Genomic DNA, 19,713 nt, shown 5'->3' on the forward strand with positions numbered 1-19,713 from the left:
ATAAAAAAGCCCCTAGCCTACACTAAACTGCCAATGTCCCTTAAAAGGGCCTTTTGCGGGGCATTGCCCCAAAGAAATCAGCTCTTTTACCTGTAATAAAAAATACAAACACCCCCCAACAGTAAAACCCACCACCCACCCAACCAAACCCCCCAAATAAAAACCTATCTAAATAAACCTAAGCTAAACATTGCCCTGAAAAGGGCATTTGGATGGACATTGCCCTTAAAATGGCAATTAGCTCTTTTACATTGCCCAAAACCCTAACCTAAAAAAAAAACCCATCCAAAAAACCCTTAAAAAACCTAACACTAAACCCTGACGATCCACTTACAGTTATCGAAGTCCGGACATCCATCTTCATCCATGCGGCCTCTTCGATCTTCATCCAGCCGGCGAAGTCCTCATCCAAGCGAGAATAAGTCTTCATCCAGACGGCATCTTCTATCTTTATCCATCTGGCGCGGAGCGGGTCCACCTTTAAGACATCCGGCGCGAAGCATCCTCTTCTTACGGTCGTCGCTGTAAACTGAAGGTTACCTTTAAGTGACGTCATCCAAGATGGCGTCCCTTACATTCCTATTGGCTGAAAGATTTCTATCAGCCAATAGGAATTAAAGGGGAAACAATTCTGTTGGCTGTTGCAATCAGCCAATAGGATTGAGCTTTTATCCTATTGGCTGATCCAATCAGCCAATAGGATTGAGCTCTTATTCTATTGGCTGTTCCATTGCAACAGCAAATAGGATTTTTCCCCTTTAATTCCTATTGGCTGATAGAAATCTTTCAGCCAATAGGAATGTAAGGGACGCCATCTTGGATGACGTCACTTAAAGGGAACCTTCAGTTTACAGCGACGACCGTAAGAAGAGGATGCTCCGCGCCGGATGTCTTGAAGGACTTCGCCGGCTGGATGAGGACTTCGCTGGCTGGATGAGGATGGATGTTAGGGGTTAATAAGTGTATTTAGGGGGCGGCGATGTTAGGGGCGGCAGATTAGGGGTTAATAACTGTATGTAGGTGGCTGCGATGTCGGTGCGGCAGATTAGGGGTGTTTAGACATGGTTTTTATGTTAGGGTGTTAGGTTTAAACATAATTTTTTCTTTCCCCATAGACATCAATGGGGCTGTATTACGAAGCTTTTTTTTCCGCGATCGCAGGTGTTAGGCTTTTTTTTGCCTGCTTGGTGTCTACGAGCATGTCAAAGCAGCGCTTGTATTTGGCCGTTAATTTCCCTATAGCGCTCATAACTCGTAATCTAGCTGATAGTTATTTATACGTGTATGTAGACTACTTTAAGTCCTTGTCATGGGAGTCTGCTACTCTATTATGGTAGCATCTTTATAAGACGCATAGGTTTCATAATAAAGTTGTACTTTTTATTCAGGGTACTATATATTAATTTTCTTGGTTTTCCTGTCTCACTTTTGTGTTTTCAGACACACACTCAAAAAAAAAAAAAAGGCTGGCTAATACCTTTATCTGTGACGACAGAATGCAAAGGTTTTTCTCCTGAAAATAATATATCCAGCTTTGCAGTTCTTACTCGCAGAGTTCTCTGGTTAAGAGTCTTGGTCTGCAGTTGAATCTTTCAAATCCAAACTTCTGTCTTTACCTTTTAAAGGTAAGACTTTATTTGGTCATAGTCTGGCCGAAATTATTTCCGAATTTTCTGGTGGAAAGGGTTCTTTCATACCTCAGGAGTTAACCTAAGGGTCGACAGAATTAAAATTTTTCGTTCCTTTCGTAATCTCAAGGGACAAAAATATTCTTCCTCTTCCATGCCCAATCAATCTAGAATCTTATGGACTTGGAATAAGGGAAATCTAGCCGAGAAGATTTAAGCTAATTATAGGTCAGCATGAAGGGGTTGCCCCCGATCCAGTCGGGGATCAGGTGGGGGGCAGCCTTTCCTTTTTTCAGCAGGATTGGATCTGCAATATCACAAGTCCTTGGGCTGTGGAAGGGTTTCATAATAGGGCCAAGTCTTGCCTCTCTTGGGGCAGATTATCCTGTCCAGGTTGTCAATGATCCAGGTAAATAAAGAGGCTTTCTTAAACTGTGTAAAGGACCTTTCCTCATTGGGAGTGATTGTTCCAGTTCCTTTAGAGGAACAGGGTCAAAGATACTACTTAGGGAATTTTCTGTCCCTTTTTAAATTTAAAATGCCTCAATAAATTCCTCAAGGTTCCATTTTTCAAGATGTAAACTATTCATTCCATTCTACCCTTGGTATAGGAGGGTCAGTTAATATCTACCATAGATCTAAAGGACGTGTATCTCCTTGTTCCCATTCACAGGGAACATCATCAATTTATATGATTTGCTTTTCTGGACAAACATTTTCAGTTTGTTGCTCTTCCTTTGGCCTTGCTTCAGCTACCGTTCTGGGGGCCCTTTTGCGGTGGTCAAATCTCAAGGAATTGCGGTGGCGCCTTACCTAGACATCATCTTGGTTCAGGCGTCATCTTTTCAACTAGCAAAATCTCATACAGAGATGTTGTTGTCTTTTCTATGTTCCCACGGATGTAAAGTGAATCTGGAAAAGAGTTCCCTTGTTCCAGCTACAAGGGTGTGTTTTTTAGGGACAATCATAGATTCCCTGTCCATGAAGATTTTCCTGACGGATGTCAGAAAAATCCAAACTTCTTGCTTCGTGCCTTTCTCTCTAGTCTTCTATTCGTCCATCAGTGGCTAAATGCATGGAGGTGATTGGTCTGATGGTTGCTCCATGGACATCATTCCTTTTGCTTGGTTCCATCCTCTACAGCTATGCATGCTCAGTCAATGGAACGGAGACCATTCAGATTTATCGCAGAGGCAAGATATGGATCCCCTAACAAGAAACTCTCTCTCGTGGTGGATTTCACAGGAACATCTCTCTCAAGGCACTTGCTTCCTGAGACCTTCTGTGATAGGAAACAGTATATGTTAAATATTTAATGTTTCAGGATTTTATAGGTTGAAGTGTATGTAATCATAATCACCAATAATACCATAACTTAGATATTAGGTACCTGTATGATTACAGAGTTTATTGTAGATTCGTGATAAATGTCAGTTCTTTGCAACTTAGAAGAAATGATATTCTCATATAGGTGAGTTAAGAACGTATAGTATGGATACTCATAAGTAATGAATAAACAGCTAATACTTAATAACATTGGTGGTTAATGAAATGTAAACTCTCACATAAATAAGAATGAAAATTTGAAGGAAAAAATAATTACTTTATAGATATCAAATTGAGTTGAAAGAAGATATTCTCCTTTGAATGTTCCGATGTGGATAATTGTGAAAATTTATAGGATTTAATAGTTCCAAAATGTAGTTTAAGTTTTCAGGAATGCATTACATTCTTGGTTAAGTCCTAGCATGCTAATTTAGTGATCGTTGGTGCACATACCTTATTCTTAGAGTTCTATTATGAACAGTGAAGAGCGGGTGAACAGCAAGCAGAGTGAGAGGCGAGCCTTCGACTCCGGCGTGGTGCGCAGTGAGAGAGGTAATGACGTCACCCGCTACCTGTCAGTCCGTACCGGGTATAGAGACAGAGCGCTGCAGATTCACGCAGCTGAGGTTTGAGTTTAGTGTTCACTCCAAACTTTACAGGAGTATTACACCAAAGGTTATAATCCAATATGTAATAAAAGGAAAAAATACAAATATCAGTTAGATAATATAAATGTCAGTATACTTAAGGCTTCTTAAAGTTTAGGAGATAGAGAGACTGATAGAGGTCTCCTATTCCACTTTCAATAATCAAGCAATCATTTCTGGGAAAACAGGTGATTAAATAGAAATGTGTTAGGGGAGGAGATCTTGCCTTAAAGGGATAATGAAAGGCAAAGTGTTGACACCTTCCTGGGTGATTGTAACTACAGACGCAAGCCTGTTAGGCTGGGGAGCAGTTTGGGGCTCTCTAAAAGCTCAGGGACTGTGGATTTGGGAGGGGTCTTCTCTCCCCATAAACATCTTGGAGTTGAGAGCAATCTTCAATGCCCTGTCAGTTTGGCCTCAATTATCTTTAGTCCGGTTTATCAGATTCCAATCGGACAACATCTCCTCAGTGGCTTACATCAATCACAAGGGAGGAACTCGGAGTTCCTTGGCCATGAAGAAGGTAACTTGCATTCTGCAGTGGGTGGAAGCTCGCGATTGTCTCCTGTCTGCCATCCACTTTCCAGGAATGGACAACTGGGAAGCGGATTTTCTCAGCAGACAGACTTTTCATCCTGGGGAGTGGGCTCTCCATCCGGAAGTGTTCTCAAGGATAACCCTCAAGTGGGGGTTCCGGAATTGGATCTGATGGCGTCTCGTCAAAACGCCAAGCTTCCAAAGTACAGATCAAGGTCAAGAGATTCTCAGTCTGTTCTGATAGATGCTCTGGCGGTTCCTTGAAATTTCGGTCTTGCATACCTGTTTCCTTCGTTTGCTCTCCTTCCACGAGTCATCGCTCTTATTAAACAGGAGAGAGCGTCTGTGATTCTAATAGCTCCTGTCTGGCCTCGCAGGATCTGGTTTGCGGATCTGGTGAAGATGTCATCTCTTCCACCTTGGAGGTTACCTCTGAAGACGGACCTTCTAATTCAGGGTCCATTCCTCCATCCAAATCTAGATACTGTGAAGCTGACTGCTTGGAGATTGAACGCCTAATCCTGTCTAGACATGGTTTTTCTGAAGCGATCATTGATACTATGCTTCAGGCTCGTAAACCTATTTCTCGCAAAAGTGTAAATACCTTTTTTTGTGCAAATCTAAGGGTTTCTCCTGGAGCCGGGTGAGGATTCCCCAAATTTTATTTTTTCTTAAGGATGGCCTGGAGTACTCTGAAGGGTCAGATTTCTGCACTGTCTATTCTTTTGCACAAACATCTGGCAGATTTACCAGCTGTTCAAGCTTTCGTTCAGGCCCTGATCAGAATCAGGCCTTTGTTTAAACCTGTTGCTCCTCCTTAGAGCCTTAACCTAGTTCTTAAAGTTTTGAGCCGATGCATGTTGATATAAATTTGTTATCTTGGAAGGTTTTGTTTCTGCTTGCTATTCCGCTCGCAGAGTTTCTGAGTTTTTTTTTTCTGAGCTTTCGGCTCTGCAGTGGGATTCCCTGTACTTTTTTTTCATGCAGATAAGGTGGTCCTTCGCACTAAATTGGGGTTTCTCCCTAAGGTAGTGTCGGATCTAAACATTATTCAGGATATTGTTGTTTCTTCTTTTTGTTCAAATCCTTCTTCTCATAAGTAACGTCTTTTGCATAACTTGGATGTTGTGCATGTTCTAAAATTTTACCTTCAAGCAACTAAAGATTTCCTGCAATCTTCTGCCCTGTTTGTTGTTTTCTCTGGAAAGCGTAAGGGTCAGAAGGCCACTTCTACTACTCTTTCCCTCTGGTTAAGAAGTATGATTCGTTTTGCTTATGATAAAGCTTGATAGCTGCCTCCTTAGAGACTTACTCCTCATTCCACTAGGGCTGTCTCCTCTTCTTGGGCTTTTAACAATGAAGCTTCTGTGGAACAGATTTGCAAGGCGGCAACATATGGTCCTCTTTGCATACTTTTTCCAAATTCTATAAATTTGATATTTTTACCTCGGCTGAGGCTTCTTTTGGGAGAAAGGTTCTTCAAGCGGCGGTGCCTTCTGTTTAGGTCCTCCTGCCTTGTTCTCCCTCCCTGTTCATTCCGTGTACTCTTAATTGGAAAGACGTTGTGGACTCTCCATGTCATAGGAAAGAAAAATTTATGCTTACCTGATAAATTTCTTTCTTTCCTGACATGGAAAGTCCACGACCCCGTCCAAGACCCCACCCTCTTTTTGTTATAATTTGGATTTTTTTTTTTTGAGTAAACCTCAGGCACCTTTTCACCCTTGTGTTTCTTCTTTTTCCATTTTCCTTCGGCTGAATGACTGGGGATTATGGTAAGGGAAGTTACACTTAACAGCTTTGCTGGGGTGCTCTTTACCTTCTCCTGCTGGCCAGGATTTGAATATCCTACTACTAATTGGAATGAAGTCGTGGACTCTCCATGTCCGGAAAGAAAGACATTTATCAGGTAAGCATAAGTTTTGTGTTTTGCATTAGCTGTTTTGTGTAAATGTTTGTGTTGCTGTGAACATATATAACTATCTATGTTGTTCTGGTGATATATATATATATATATATATATATACCCCGCTCATACAGCGGGTTAGGGACCGGAGCCCCGCTGTAAAGTGAAACAAGGCAGTTTTAGCTTTCTTTCCACTTGCCAGTGTGTTTAAAAACTTGAAAAACATGTTTGAACTAGCATATATTAGGGGTGCAATAGGGCTAAGTTTAGTTTAACACTAGCACAGCACAGTATTCAATAAATACTGTACTTGTAAAATAGTGACAATTACTGTAGTAAAATTTGCCAAACTATAGCACTGAGACACAGATTGCACTGTAAAGCTGTAAACAGAGTGAACTGTGCATAACAAAATGGTTCTGGCAAACTCACAATGATTACATCACTATTTCATAATCCTTGGAGGTTGAACTTCAGCTCTACAAAGCGCTGTATTAGCGAATTGCTGTAAAGTGAAGCGCTGTAAAGTGAGGTATACCTGTGTGTATATATATATATATATATATATATATATATATATATATATATATATATATATATATATATTGTATCAGTGTCAAGACAGACTAGCCACCAGACAGGTATTCACACGAATACCTCAATCTACAAAGCTTTTTCATAGATTAAGCTATCATTTTAGATTCACGTAATTCCACTCTAGCAGACTATATATATATATATATATATATATATATATATATATATATATATATATATATATATATATATATATATATATATATATATATATATATATATATATATATATATATATATATATAAAATATATAGTCAAGATAGAAAAAATACCAGGGTATATGAGATTACCCTAGAACAGCAAGGGAATAAAAGGCACACATAAAAGACTTTCAAAAATTTATTAATAATAAGTTCCCAAAAACACATTTAAGTATATAGCGATATCTTATCTGTCAATTTCAGTCACCACTACAGACAGCAAAATCTAAAACATTTAAAGTGCACTAAGACCTAATTCTTTCCCTATACTATAGATCACAAAAAGACATCATAAACAGTAAGGGGTTAACCAAGAAACTTATGTTTATAGCGAATTGTACAAAAATCTAATGTTTTTAGGACATTTATGATAAGTAGGCAAAATACATGTGATACATATGGCTGCAATCCAAACAGAGGTGATGCCCTGATGATCCCCTGTAACACATACTGGAGGTGGGGGAGAAACGTGCGTTGGCACTATGTGTTTATGAGAACCCAGGTACCTGCTGAATGTACCGTGGGCCAGGATTTCTAGTGCACCTGTCTAGACCTTTTCCCTGAATCTCATGTTTCTTCAGAGACATTTTGGCTCTATACATGCAGCTGTACATTTCAAGTGAGCTACGAATTCTTCTGGTGTGACTCCGACAGTGGAGTAAGTGGTTTGAGGAGTGTGCTATTGGAGTGCAATGGAAGTTATGCCTATACGATAGGTGAATATACGATGCAAATTCGATTCCTGCCTACAGCCACTCACAGTCCCTGGTGACGCTATACCACTCCCACTATTGCTGACGTCACGCGCCAAGTAATCATCACAGGTGCTTGCAAGCTGAAGACAAGTGGAAACAACAAAAACCGGAGGACTTAAGCTAAGTATATGCCGTATATGCTGTGTTTTTCAACTGAATTGCTACACTTGCTAGAGACTCTGTATCCAGCAATACTAATTGCGGCACATTTATTTGCCTTAAGAGGAGATTCCCTGGTACATACAAAGAGTAAAAAAAGCGCTTTTTGATACAAAATATAGTTCACCTCTGTTTGGATTGCAGCCATATGTATCACATGTATTTTGCCTACTTATCATAAATGTCCTAAAAACATTAGATTTTTGTACAATTCGCTATAAACATAAGTTTCTTGGTTAACCCCTTACTGTTTATGATGTCTTTTTGTGATCTATAGTATAGGGAAAGAATTAGGTCTTAGTGCACTTTAAATGTTTTAGATTTTGCTGTCTGTAGTGGTGACTGAAATTGACAGATAAGATATCGCTATATACTTAAATGTGTTTTTGGGAACTTATTATTAATACATTTTTGAAAGTCTTTTATGTGTGCCTTTTATTCCCTTGCTGTTCTAGGGTAATCTCATATACCCTGGTATTTTTTCTATCTTGACTATATATTTTATATTTACTATAAGGGTGGCACCATTCAAAGCAAATTAGCAATATTACCTACTCTCTCACGCCCCCTAAATTTAGTATATATATATATATATATATATATATATATATATATATATATATATATATATATATATATATATATATATATATATATATATATATATATTGTATCAGTGTCAAGAGAGACTAGCCACCAGACAGGTATTCACACGAATACCTCAATCTACAAAGCTTTTTCATAGATTAAGCTATCATTTTAGATTCACGTAATTCCACTCTAGCAGACGCTAAACTAAATGAATCTTCTTTATTTCTTTATTGGATAGTCCCCTTTTTATTGCTGAGTACTTGTGGATACAAATCCTAATACACTTTAAGCATAACCCTACATGAAGTCCCATCATTAGCATCAGTCATGCCAAATCCCAACCATATGATATAATATAAATTGTGACTCAAGGCAGCTCTACAATTATGTTTGAACCCTACATATACATAAACTATATAGACCTATATAGTAGTTTATCGGCAGTATGATGTTCTAACCTGATTATATAATACTAATGATAATTTATTTGGTTCCTAGTAGCTACAAGGTCCATTTAGTAGCTCCATTCATGCTCATAAAATAATCATTAAAAAATGGTATAGCAATTCCACTGTCACATACAAACTGCTGTCGTTAGATCACAAGACTTTACAATCATCCTCAGTATATTTATTATATAATGGGTCTGCCTGCCTAGACGCAATATAATTCCCTCCACTTATTTGAATAGATTGAGAGTTCTTGAATATACTACATTTTTATAATATTGCTCAGTTTTTCACTGACAATCTGCTCACACTTCTTGCATTTAACATTATATTATAATCTGAACTATACTATATGAACATAATATTTCTATCTGCATTATAAACATAAGTTTCCATATTATATACTAGTTAAACTATTCTATTTCACTAGAGGTCCAAGAGTGACCATATGTATCATTATTGTACCTCCCCTGTACCATATGTCTTTATAAGGGTCCAATAGTGGCCACATATATTTTAGGAGGTATACCTATCCTACTTAAAATGAGATTTCATAGCTATGTGTTTATTGGCATTAAAGAATGTTTGATATTCTAACTTACTAAATATTAGCTTGATGTGTACTTAGAAACAATATATATGTATACACTATTATGATAGCGCAACTTGGGTTACCACCCTAAGAAATACCTCTGTTGGTTTAATAATGTTTCAACTGACTCTTTTAAATAGAGGTTCCTGAATTATAAGCACACTGCAAAGATCTATACGTGTTAATGTATTTGTGATTTTAAGATGTCTGGTAACAATTTAACAACATGTTATCATTCTTCGCATCTATTTGGTTGACTGTACTATATTCTTTTATTATTGTTGTCAATAGACATATGTTATATTTTGTCAATGCTAAAAATCTCAATTAAAGATTATTAAAAAAAAAAAAAAGATATGCTGGCAGGCAAAAGTCCTGGACCGGACGGTTTCACAGCAAATTACTACAAGAAATTTAGATCCATACTATCCACACCCTTGTTAGAATTATTTAACAACTTAAGAAACAAGCCTCTATTATCCAGAAATCTCTTAGAGGCACACATAACCGTCATTCCTAAATCAAGCAAACCAGCAAATAGCCCTGAAAATTTTAGACCCATCTCATTAATTATCTCTGACATGAAAATTCTGGCCAAAATTCTCGCTAACTGATAAACAAATACCTCCCAGACTTAATATCAAACGATTAAATTGGATTTGTCTCTGGTAGGGAGGCCAGGGACAATACTATCAAAGTGCTTCAGCTGATAACCCATGCTGGAGAATTGGGGATCCCCTCTGTCTTGTTCTCGACCGACGGCATTTGACAGAGTCGATTGGCTTTTCCTGCGTCGGGCAGTGGAGAAGATTGGATTTAAAAAAACATTCTTAAACATGACTTTTGCACTTTACTCGAAACCAAACACCAAAATTCAAATAAATGGTACCCTGTCAGAATCCTTCCTTATAAGTAACGGCATGAGACAGGAGTGCCCATTCTCACCCCTCCTCTTTGCTCTGTTAATAGAGATACTAGCCCCAAAAAATAGATCATGATAACATTTTATTTACATTGACAAAAGCAGAATCCTCAGTCCCAGAACTTCTAAATGAACTGCAAGCATATAGTAAAGTCTCAAAGTTCCTTCAGAACTTGACAAAATCTGAACTTCTGCATATTAACTTGCATCCCCAAAATATACAACAACTCCATACATATCAAAATAACAAAAAATAAACTAGGGATATTCAACTCCTGGTCAGCAGGAGGAGGCAAGGAGCACCCCAGCAAAGCTGTTAAGTGTAACTGCCTTACCCATAACCCTCAGTCATTTTCTTTGTCTCTGTCAATGGAGGTTGTGCGAAGTTGTTGTCTGAAGATTGTAATCCTTTTATGGGTATTTTTACCTGCAAGCAAGGATTGGGGTCTAGCTGTGTCCATGTAAATCTCTTAAGTAAGAGTAGTGGTGGCTTTTAGCAGTTAAACGGCGGTGAGGAAGTCTTTGCTTTTCTGTTAACACTTTGTTATCCCTTTGTAGAAAGCCAGAGTTAGTTACTGTTCTTTCTTTTCCTACAGGTCTATGACAGGGAGTGAAGTGCCTGCAACACCTAAGGATCAGCATCTATCATGCAATTGATCTAAGGTAAGTGCTTTTGCCTTCTAGGTACAGAAGGACAGCAGCACTTAAGAGATCCTTTTTTCTGAGACATAATAATCCTTAATTTTAAAAAAAGGATTCATATGGTGACAAGATATTTGGCCCACAGTATGAGACCTGACATTAAGGGGTTGTATGGGGTTAACAGTAAAGGATATCCTTTATTATGTAACCTGGGCCTTAATATTATTTTTAAGGCATTTGTATGAGAATCTTAAACATAAGGACTATTGAGGCTTATTTACTTATACGCATACAACGGGAGAGACGATTTAAACTGTCTTTTATCTCCGGTTTAGCGGAGCGATGCCGTTGTGAGAATAGTAACCTTTCATTACGAAGGGAGCTCCAGTGACTTCACATATCTTTGGAGATTGTGAGAATTATCTATATCATTTACTCAGGAGGACAAGAATCGTTTAAGAGGAGAGTATTTCCTCTTACTAGTGGGATATCTCTCTTGGCGGTAGCAGCCTCAGACAATCTGAGGTTTTTTCTAAGTAGCTTTCTATGTTAGTTTTATTACAAATTGAATTTTAGTTTTCATTCATAATTATTTTGAAATTTATAGTCTGATTAAGTTTAATTTTGCTTACTTTTGAACATTACTGGTGGAACCTGTTTAATTTCAGCTATGGACTCAGAACAGGATCAGTCAATTTCTATGGATAAATGTTTACAATGTTTAGAGGCACAAATTGTCCTGCTTATGCAATTTTGCTCTTCTTGTTTAACTAAGACTTTAAAATTTAAAGACAAATTACTCCCTTCTGAGCCTACTGTCTCTCAGGATAATGCTGTGCGTGACATGCCTCAGCTTTCTCCTCAAACGTCCCAAGCATTAATTGTTTCTCATAATGTGCCTTCTGTGTCCTCTCATCCACCTGGGGGTGTTTATTTACCTGGGGATTTTGCAGCTCAGATTTCTTCTGCAGTAACAGCGGCTTTGTCAGCTTTCCCTTCTTCGGGTAAGCGTAAGAGAAAATCTAAACATCTGCCTGATAGTAAGGCTTCTGACTCTAGGTTGGCATTAGCCAATCTTTCTCAGATTTCTGATGAGAAGAATACTTCAGTAGCTTCTGAAGATGAGATCTCAGACTCTGACACTTTAGAAGAAAAATCTTCAGAATCTGAAGAGGTTAATTTTAGATTTAATCTTGAACACCTCTGTTTTTTACTGAAAGAGGTTCTAACTACTTTAGACGACTCTGAACCTTCAGTTGCTGTCAACCCCATAAAGTCTTCTAAATTGGATAGAGTTTATGATTCCCCATCTTCTGAGGAGGTATTTTCTGTTCCTAGGAAGATGTCTGAAATTATTGCTCAGGAATGGGATAAGCCAGGGGTTCCTTTTTCCTCTTCCCTTGTTTTTAAGAAGATGTTTCCTGTTGCTGACTTTATTCGTGACTCATAGCACAATGTTCCTAAAGTAGAAGGAGCTATTTATACTCTTGCTAAGAGAACTACCATTCCTATAGAGGATAGTTGCTCTTTTAAGAATCCAATGAATAAGAAGCTAGAGGCTTACTTAAAAAAGATGTACATCCTGCAGTCCCCTGGAACCATAAAGAGAATAGACCAGATCAAAAAGCACTCTTTAAAGAGTGGAGAATTTCAGCGCTGCTTGAAGGGCACAAGCTTAAACCTCTAAAATTAAGGACAGTATGCCTGGGGTTGGCATGAACTGGTTATCACATTCCCAGCTTAGCCACTTCTTAACGACACACAAGCACAAACATAATCTTACGAGACAGGTGACACTCTTTTGAAAGCACATGCCTACGTGCAACACCAACAGCACATGCAGTGTCACTTTTGTATAGACTCCTACTAGTCGAGGACACACATCTTCTTCCCTCGTATACAAAAGCCTGGGAAAAAGAATTACGAACAGACATTGACTCCCTAGACTGGCAGACAGCTTTCCAAGTCACCAAACATGCATCAATTTCAACCAGGGTGCAAGAGTCTTGTTATAAATTTCTATCCAGGTGGTATCTCACCCCCAGTAGGCTGAAACATATATATAAAAATACCTCGGGGAAGTGCTGGAGAGAATGTGGGGGGAGGCAACTCCCACGCACATTTGGTGGGATTGTCCTAGATTGGACACATACTGGATGGAGATTCTGGAAAGCATTGAAACAGCAACAGGGAAACCACTACTGAACAACCCAAAGACATTACTATATCTATCACTACCCAAACTTGAAAGTAAAGTAAGCAAAGCATTGAGGATGATTTATGTTAAACAGCGCCAAGATGTTAATCCCGAAACATTGAAAATCAAATAACGTCCCAACGACTGGAGAATGGCAGCATCAGGTAGACACCCTAATACATTTAGAAAGATATCACCACATACAGCAGGGTACAACAGATATGCATGAACTCATGCTAGCACAATGGGCCGAATGCAAATCCCACTTAGGACAGGTAACACAGAGGGGACCAGCCAGACCAATAGGGTAAGAGACTAGGTATTATAGATTTCTTTGTGATGCGCGCGACAGGTTGAGAGGGCAATACCATCTCAAATTGTATTAAGGATTGTTTTTGAACCTGTAATTTTCTTTATATTTCCATGCATTTGTATTACTGTTACCTAATAAAAGTGTTGCTTGGATCAGATTACTTATATGGACACTACCTTCAGATATTATTCTGAAATGACCAAGCCTGGACAATTTGTAATTTCTTAGGAAAGTTTATTTTAGAGGGCACTGGGTGCCAACGATTTGATGATCACATGTATGCTTGAAAGGTTGAAACAGTTTGTAACATTTATCTGTCCTTCAATAATGCTTTTTAACCTCTGGCACTTTTTCACCCTTGTGTTTTCTTCCTTTTCCGTTTCCTTTGGCTGAATGACTGGGGGTTATTGTTAAGGCAGTTACACTTAACAGCTTTGCTGGGGTGATCTTTGCCTCCTCCTGCTGGCCAGGAGTTTAATATCCCACTAGTAATTGGAATGACGTTGTGGACTCTCCATGTCCGGAAAGAAAGAAATTTATCAGGTAAGCATAAATCTTACACCAGACCCTGCAGACCCATTCAAACATAATTACATACCCCTTAAAAATGATATCTCCAGGGATCTCTCCTCCATGAAGAACAAACCGCTATCCTGGTTAGGGAAAATAGGTGTTATAAAATTGAACATACTACCATGCATTCTATACGTTCTAAAAACTACTCCTATATCACTGCCTTCAAGCTACCTCCCTTAAGTACAAAAATTGATTGAACAGTTCATATGGTCAGACAAAATTCATAGAATCTCAAAGAAAACCTGGTACCTACCCAGAGACAAAGGGGGATTGGGAGTTCCAGACCTCACTGCATATAGAAAAGCCATACTTTTACAGAGACTAGTCGAGTGGTCTCACAATACCTCTCAAAGAGCCTGGGTCCAATTAGATAGACAAATACTTAAACATAACAATATTAGCACTTTGGCATGGATACCTCTTCAAAAACGACCAACATCAATTGCTAAATACCCCATGGTGACGGAGTTCCTGGCCCCTTGGGATAAAATATTAGCTACCAGCACACACATTCCGTCTAAAACTTCTCCTCTGCTCCCAATTATCAAAAATCCTGAACTACCCTATTATCAATTAGGATCCCGCAACAAAAAAATAGTGGTATATTTACCTCTTGGCTTCATTACCACCAACTCAAACACTTTGTTTCACATCACAAAACATAAGAAGGATTTAAATAGGGAAATCACTCCATTTGAGAACCTATGCATCCAAAATAATTCACCAAGACACCTTATCTCATCCCAGATGCATCCACCTTACTCGCATATACGTTTTAATGAAGCAGGGAGCTAGAGACAGAAATAGATCATAGTACATGGATGAGATCCTTTAGATTGATAAAACGCTCCTCGGTCTCGGCCACTATACAGGAATCACACGTTAAACTTCTATATAGATGGTATTTATCACTGACAAGATTACACAAGACATACCCCTACCTAAGTGCAACATGCTAGAGAGGTTGCGGAGAAGAAGGTTCCCTTTTTCACATTTGGTGGTTTTGCCCAAAACTAACAAACTTCTGGACAGAAGTACTACATATGTCAGAGATACTAGAAACCACTATCCCCAATACTCTCGACATATTTCAATCACTACCCAAATTCCAAATGGAGGCTAAACAAGCCCTCTTATTAGTCATGCTTACAGGAGCTAAAAAATGAATACCCAAAAATTGGAAATCTCTTAACCCGCCAACATTGTCTGACTTGTACTCACGGGTAAATGACGTACTGCTTCTAGAAAGATACCATTACCTGAAAACACACAGGTTAGATACAAACAAGACAATATTAGCTATATGGAATCAAACTCTGTAAAACTACACATCATTTATGGGTCTAAGGACAAAGTAATAATTCAAATACTTCAGGCCAATTTAACGCTCAATTTTTTTTTTCTTTCTCTTCCCTTCAACCCTAATCAACACCTAAATACTCATCTTCACCGGCCTCCTCCCCATAGCAACACAAGCACCTACTAACATACCTATATTCAGATGGAAATGATGTTCGTTAAAATAAGAGAGAAACGTTTTTTGGTTTTTGAAATATTTGACTATGCAAAAGAGAAAAATGTATACTCCAAAGGAAGGACACAAAAGATATATAACTTGGACATAAAACTGTTCATTCTAAGACATTTTGTGATCCCGGACTTTAAGCTTGGATGTAACAATAAAACAAGTTAGTCAGAAATACTGTTAGACCAGAGCTTTACAAACTTTTCATGTTGGTGACACACATTTTAGACCTACATCATTTTGCGACACAGTAATTCAGTTGTACTAGCAAATAGGAGGTTAAACTAACTTGTTTTTTAAGAGATACGGACACATACATAAATTATATAATAACGAAATGTATTTACAAGTAACAGTATGTATGCAAGAATAAAAAAAAATATATCACCAATAGCTACTTAATATTTTAATGGGATGTATGAGGTTGATGGGATGAACATAGTTGGGAATATGTATCAAGCTCCGTATGGAGCTTGATGTCCCGTGTTTCTGGCGAGTCATCAGACTCGCCGGAAACAGCAGTTATGAAGCAGCTCTGAGCAGGCGGACACACATCGCCGTAAATCAACCCGATCGGGTTGATTGACACCCCCCTGCTGGCGGCCTATTGCTTGCGGCCGCGAGTCTGCAGGAGGCGGAGTTGCACCAGCAGCTCTTGTGAGCTGCTGGTACAATGATGAATCCGGCATAGGCGGATCAGGTCCGCCAGACTTTCATAACTAGAGGCCAGTTTCTGAATAGTTGGTGGAATATTAGATAAAGACACCATCATCATCATCAAGCATTTTTAAGCTTCCACTAAAACTTTAAACTTCATATCCATATATCAAGAGCAGGAGCAGCAATGCACTACTGGGAGCTAGCTGCAAAATAAAAACACTTTGACTTCTGACTCCAGCTCAGCTTTTAAGCTGCCACCCTCAGAGCTCTGCGAGTCCGACTGACTACTGCCTGTGTTACAAACACACTGCTTTCCCACTCACTGACTACACATGCAATCACAAGCTGATTAAGGAGACTACACGTGCAGTCAGGAGAGAATGTGTTGCCAATGGGAATAGTTTCAGTTCCCGCTGAGTTGCACCAATGGGTTAAGATGATCTGTGACCCATTAGGTATCAATCAGGTGTCAACCATGTGATATGCGTAGCAGGCAGGCGTAAAGTCGGAAACCAAAAAAAAAAAAAAAATAATAATTCAAAAAAATTTGTGCTGAAGCTGGGACACACCTACACACTGCTGCCGACACACAGTTTGGAAAGCACTGTGTTAGACAATAGACCTTTAGGGATCCATTTATCATTGTGCGGACGGACATGAACCACTATAGCAAACCATGTCCGCCGCAAATCGATAAATGCCAACAGCATACGCTGTCAGCATTTGTCATTGCACCAGCAGTTCTTGTGAACTGCTGGTGCAATACCGCCCCCTGCAGATTCATGGCCAATCGGCCGCTAGCAGAGGGTGTCAATCAACCCAATTGTATTCGATCGGGTTGATTTCTGTCCGCCGCCTCAGAGCAGGCGGACAGGTTATGGAGCAGCAGTCTTTAGACCGCTGCTTCATAACTTGTGTTTCTGGCGTGCGTGAAGGCTCACCAGAAACACGGGGCATCAAGCTCTGTTCGGAGCTTGATAAATAGACCCCATAATGTTTATAATGCAATGAATAATCATACTTTGAATATTAGTAACACTGAATTTCCATCAATAAAGCCTTAAAAAAAGAAAAAAGAGTTAGGAGCCAGGGCAAAATTCCTAAGCCATTTATCTCAAAGGAGGAGGGTGTAACAGTCCTATCATTTACCCAGCTATTTACTTGTTTTGCAGGATACAAAGTACAGTTTAGACTTCAGATCACTTTAGGATTCATTCAAACAGTGTAGTAATTTGGAAAGTTACTGTAATACTTTGTGCATGGTATTTTTTTAACACTGTTTTTTCTCTTTACAGTACACACTTCGTTGTGATATGAAGCGTTCTCTTCTGGCAAAAGACTTAACTAAGACATGCGAGTTCATCATTCACTCATTAGTAAGAAGCATCTCGCTTTGCATGGTTATGTGTGATATATAAATATATTTAGCAAAGTGCATGTGAAACTAAAATGAACTTCTAGTTATGATAAATCAGTTTGCTCATACTCAATTTAGATCATTCTCAGTACTTGTAGATGTAAATATTTTTGTACTGTTTTTAAATTGTTTGAAACTCAGCTCCAATATGTCTATATACCCAACTTTTGTTCACGTATAGCAAAGTGAGAACCTGTCTGCAGAGGGATAGAAGAAAGAGGATTGTCTGTGAAACAGTCTAGGTATTGGATTTGATTAAAAAAAAAAGTATTTATGGGTAGGTGTCCATGTGACATAACTTAGAGTATGAAGAAGTGTATTATAATAGTAGATGGGAGTTTTTTCTGAATCTTTCTTTTGAGATTTTCATTACTGGTGGAAGAGATTAATTGGATCACTTGTAATCCAGTTATGTTAAGCATGCAGTTTGGAAGCTTAAATGGACATTAAACTGTAGTTATAAGCAACTACAGAGCAAGCACGGTGGGAGGCATTCAGTATGTGTTTAACCCTTTATAAGGGATAGACATCATTACTTCTGTTTAGTAAAATGCTGTAAGGAATTGAAGCATTTTATCCATGCACCAAAAAGTCTCTTTGTATTATGCCCACACGTCATATAAGAATAATGGCAGACTAGATTGGTTTTCTGGTGCTTATCTGTTGTCAGACTGTATGTTTCTCGGTTTACTCTAATATTAAATCTTTATCAAATAAAGGGAAGTTTTGATTGACACATTTGAAATCAAAATCAATATGTGTCAGATATCAACAAATCTCTAAAGAGATGGAGAAATTTAAAAGGCCTGCACAGCGCCCTTACCTCATCTTCATTAAACACCTTTAGGATGAATTGGCATTTCAAGCCAGGCCAACATCAGTTTCTTGCCTCACAAATGCTGTTTAAGCAGAATGCAGGCTCTAGAAAAGGCACTAAATGATTAAAGGGGCAGTAAGCACAATACATTTCTATTGTGCTGCTATAGAATTATCAGCCAAGTCTTAACAAATTAAAACTATTTTTTACTGCAATCAATTATAAATAGCTAAAATCCACGTAATTTGTCTTACTTGGAGGAGCCAAGCATGGCTTTATCCCCCAGAAAACAAGGCTGGCCCCTTCTATAATGTTAGCATAGAGCGTATTGTTTTGCAGTTGTTATTAGGGACATATATATAGCTGGATTAGCCTTGAGACGTCCGCAGGATACAGTTTAAGTTCTGGGAATTAGAAATGTATATTTACACGAAAAGGGGGCGCATTAAATAATTATATTGCAAAATTGTTTAATTACATATAGCTAAACATTTTATATACAAATGAATATACACATTTTACTGTGTTTACTGTACTTTTAAATGATGGGTAACATTTAAACAGTATATATTATTTGTTGCATTCTGTCTATGTTGTGGTATTCTGTTAATTGTTCGCTACCAAGAGGAACAAACATACCTACACACATGCTCAGATTTATGTACTGTTTCAGTTCTGTACCCGTCATCCCTTGCAAAAAAGATGATCAAATTCTTCTAGCAAGTGGACTCCCAAAAAAAGATTTTGGAAAATCATAATACTTTAAAACACATAATTAGGTTCAGACGTTTGTCAGTTGCCTTCCTGTTCCAGTAGCGTATACAGTGAATGTGTCGCTGTCACAATTTTCAGCTGGCCTACATTTTTCTTTATTTCTACCTATTCTTCTAGTTCTCCACAAATTTTTCACAAGAAAGCAGAAGTGGCTGAGGTGTCAGTGGTGTCTTCTACTTGATCATAGATAGCTCTTTCTCCTTTTCAGATAGTCCATCGAAATGCATCTGATGACCTGGAAATTGATTTACAACCTCTGAAAAAAATACTTAATCTGATAATGATATTTAAATGCTCGAAAAAAAATACACATCCTCTACATATAAAATCTGGGATGTTTTCTTCATATGGATGCAGTAACATGACTGGCTTATCACTAACAGTTCTCTGGATAACACTGGATTTCTATCATGAACATTTTTGTATTGTAGTTGGAAAAAAGTTAATGTGTCCATTATGTTTGCTATATTATGAATCAAATC

The 19,713-nt window shown here is 38.3% G+C and overlaps 1 protein-coding gene across 1 annotated transcript in view; it reads left to right on the forward strand.

The window, feature by feature from the left end:
* VPS26C (VPS26 endosomal protein sorting factor C) overlaps nucleotides 1-19,713 on the forward strand; it is a 246,382-nt gene that overhangs the window by 48,666 nt on the left and 178,003 nt on the right. Inside the window, exon 4 of the mRNA XM_053705935.1 lies at nucleotides 17,519-17,599. Within this exon, the coding sequence (XP_053561910.1) occupies nucleotides 17,519-17,599 (81 nt within the window). The remainder of the gene's footprint in view (nucleotides 1-17,518; nucleotides 17,600-19,713) is intronic.

Source organism: Bombina bombina, chromosome 3, assembly GCF_027579735.1.
Source record: "Bombina bombina isolate aBomBom1 chromosome 3, aBomBom1.pri, whole genome shotgun sequence".
Lineage (NCBI taxonomy): Eukaryota > Metazoa > Chordata > Amphibia > Anura > Bombinatoridae > Bombina > Bombina bombina.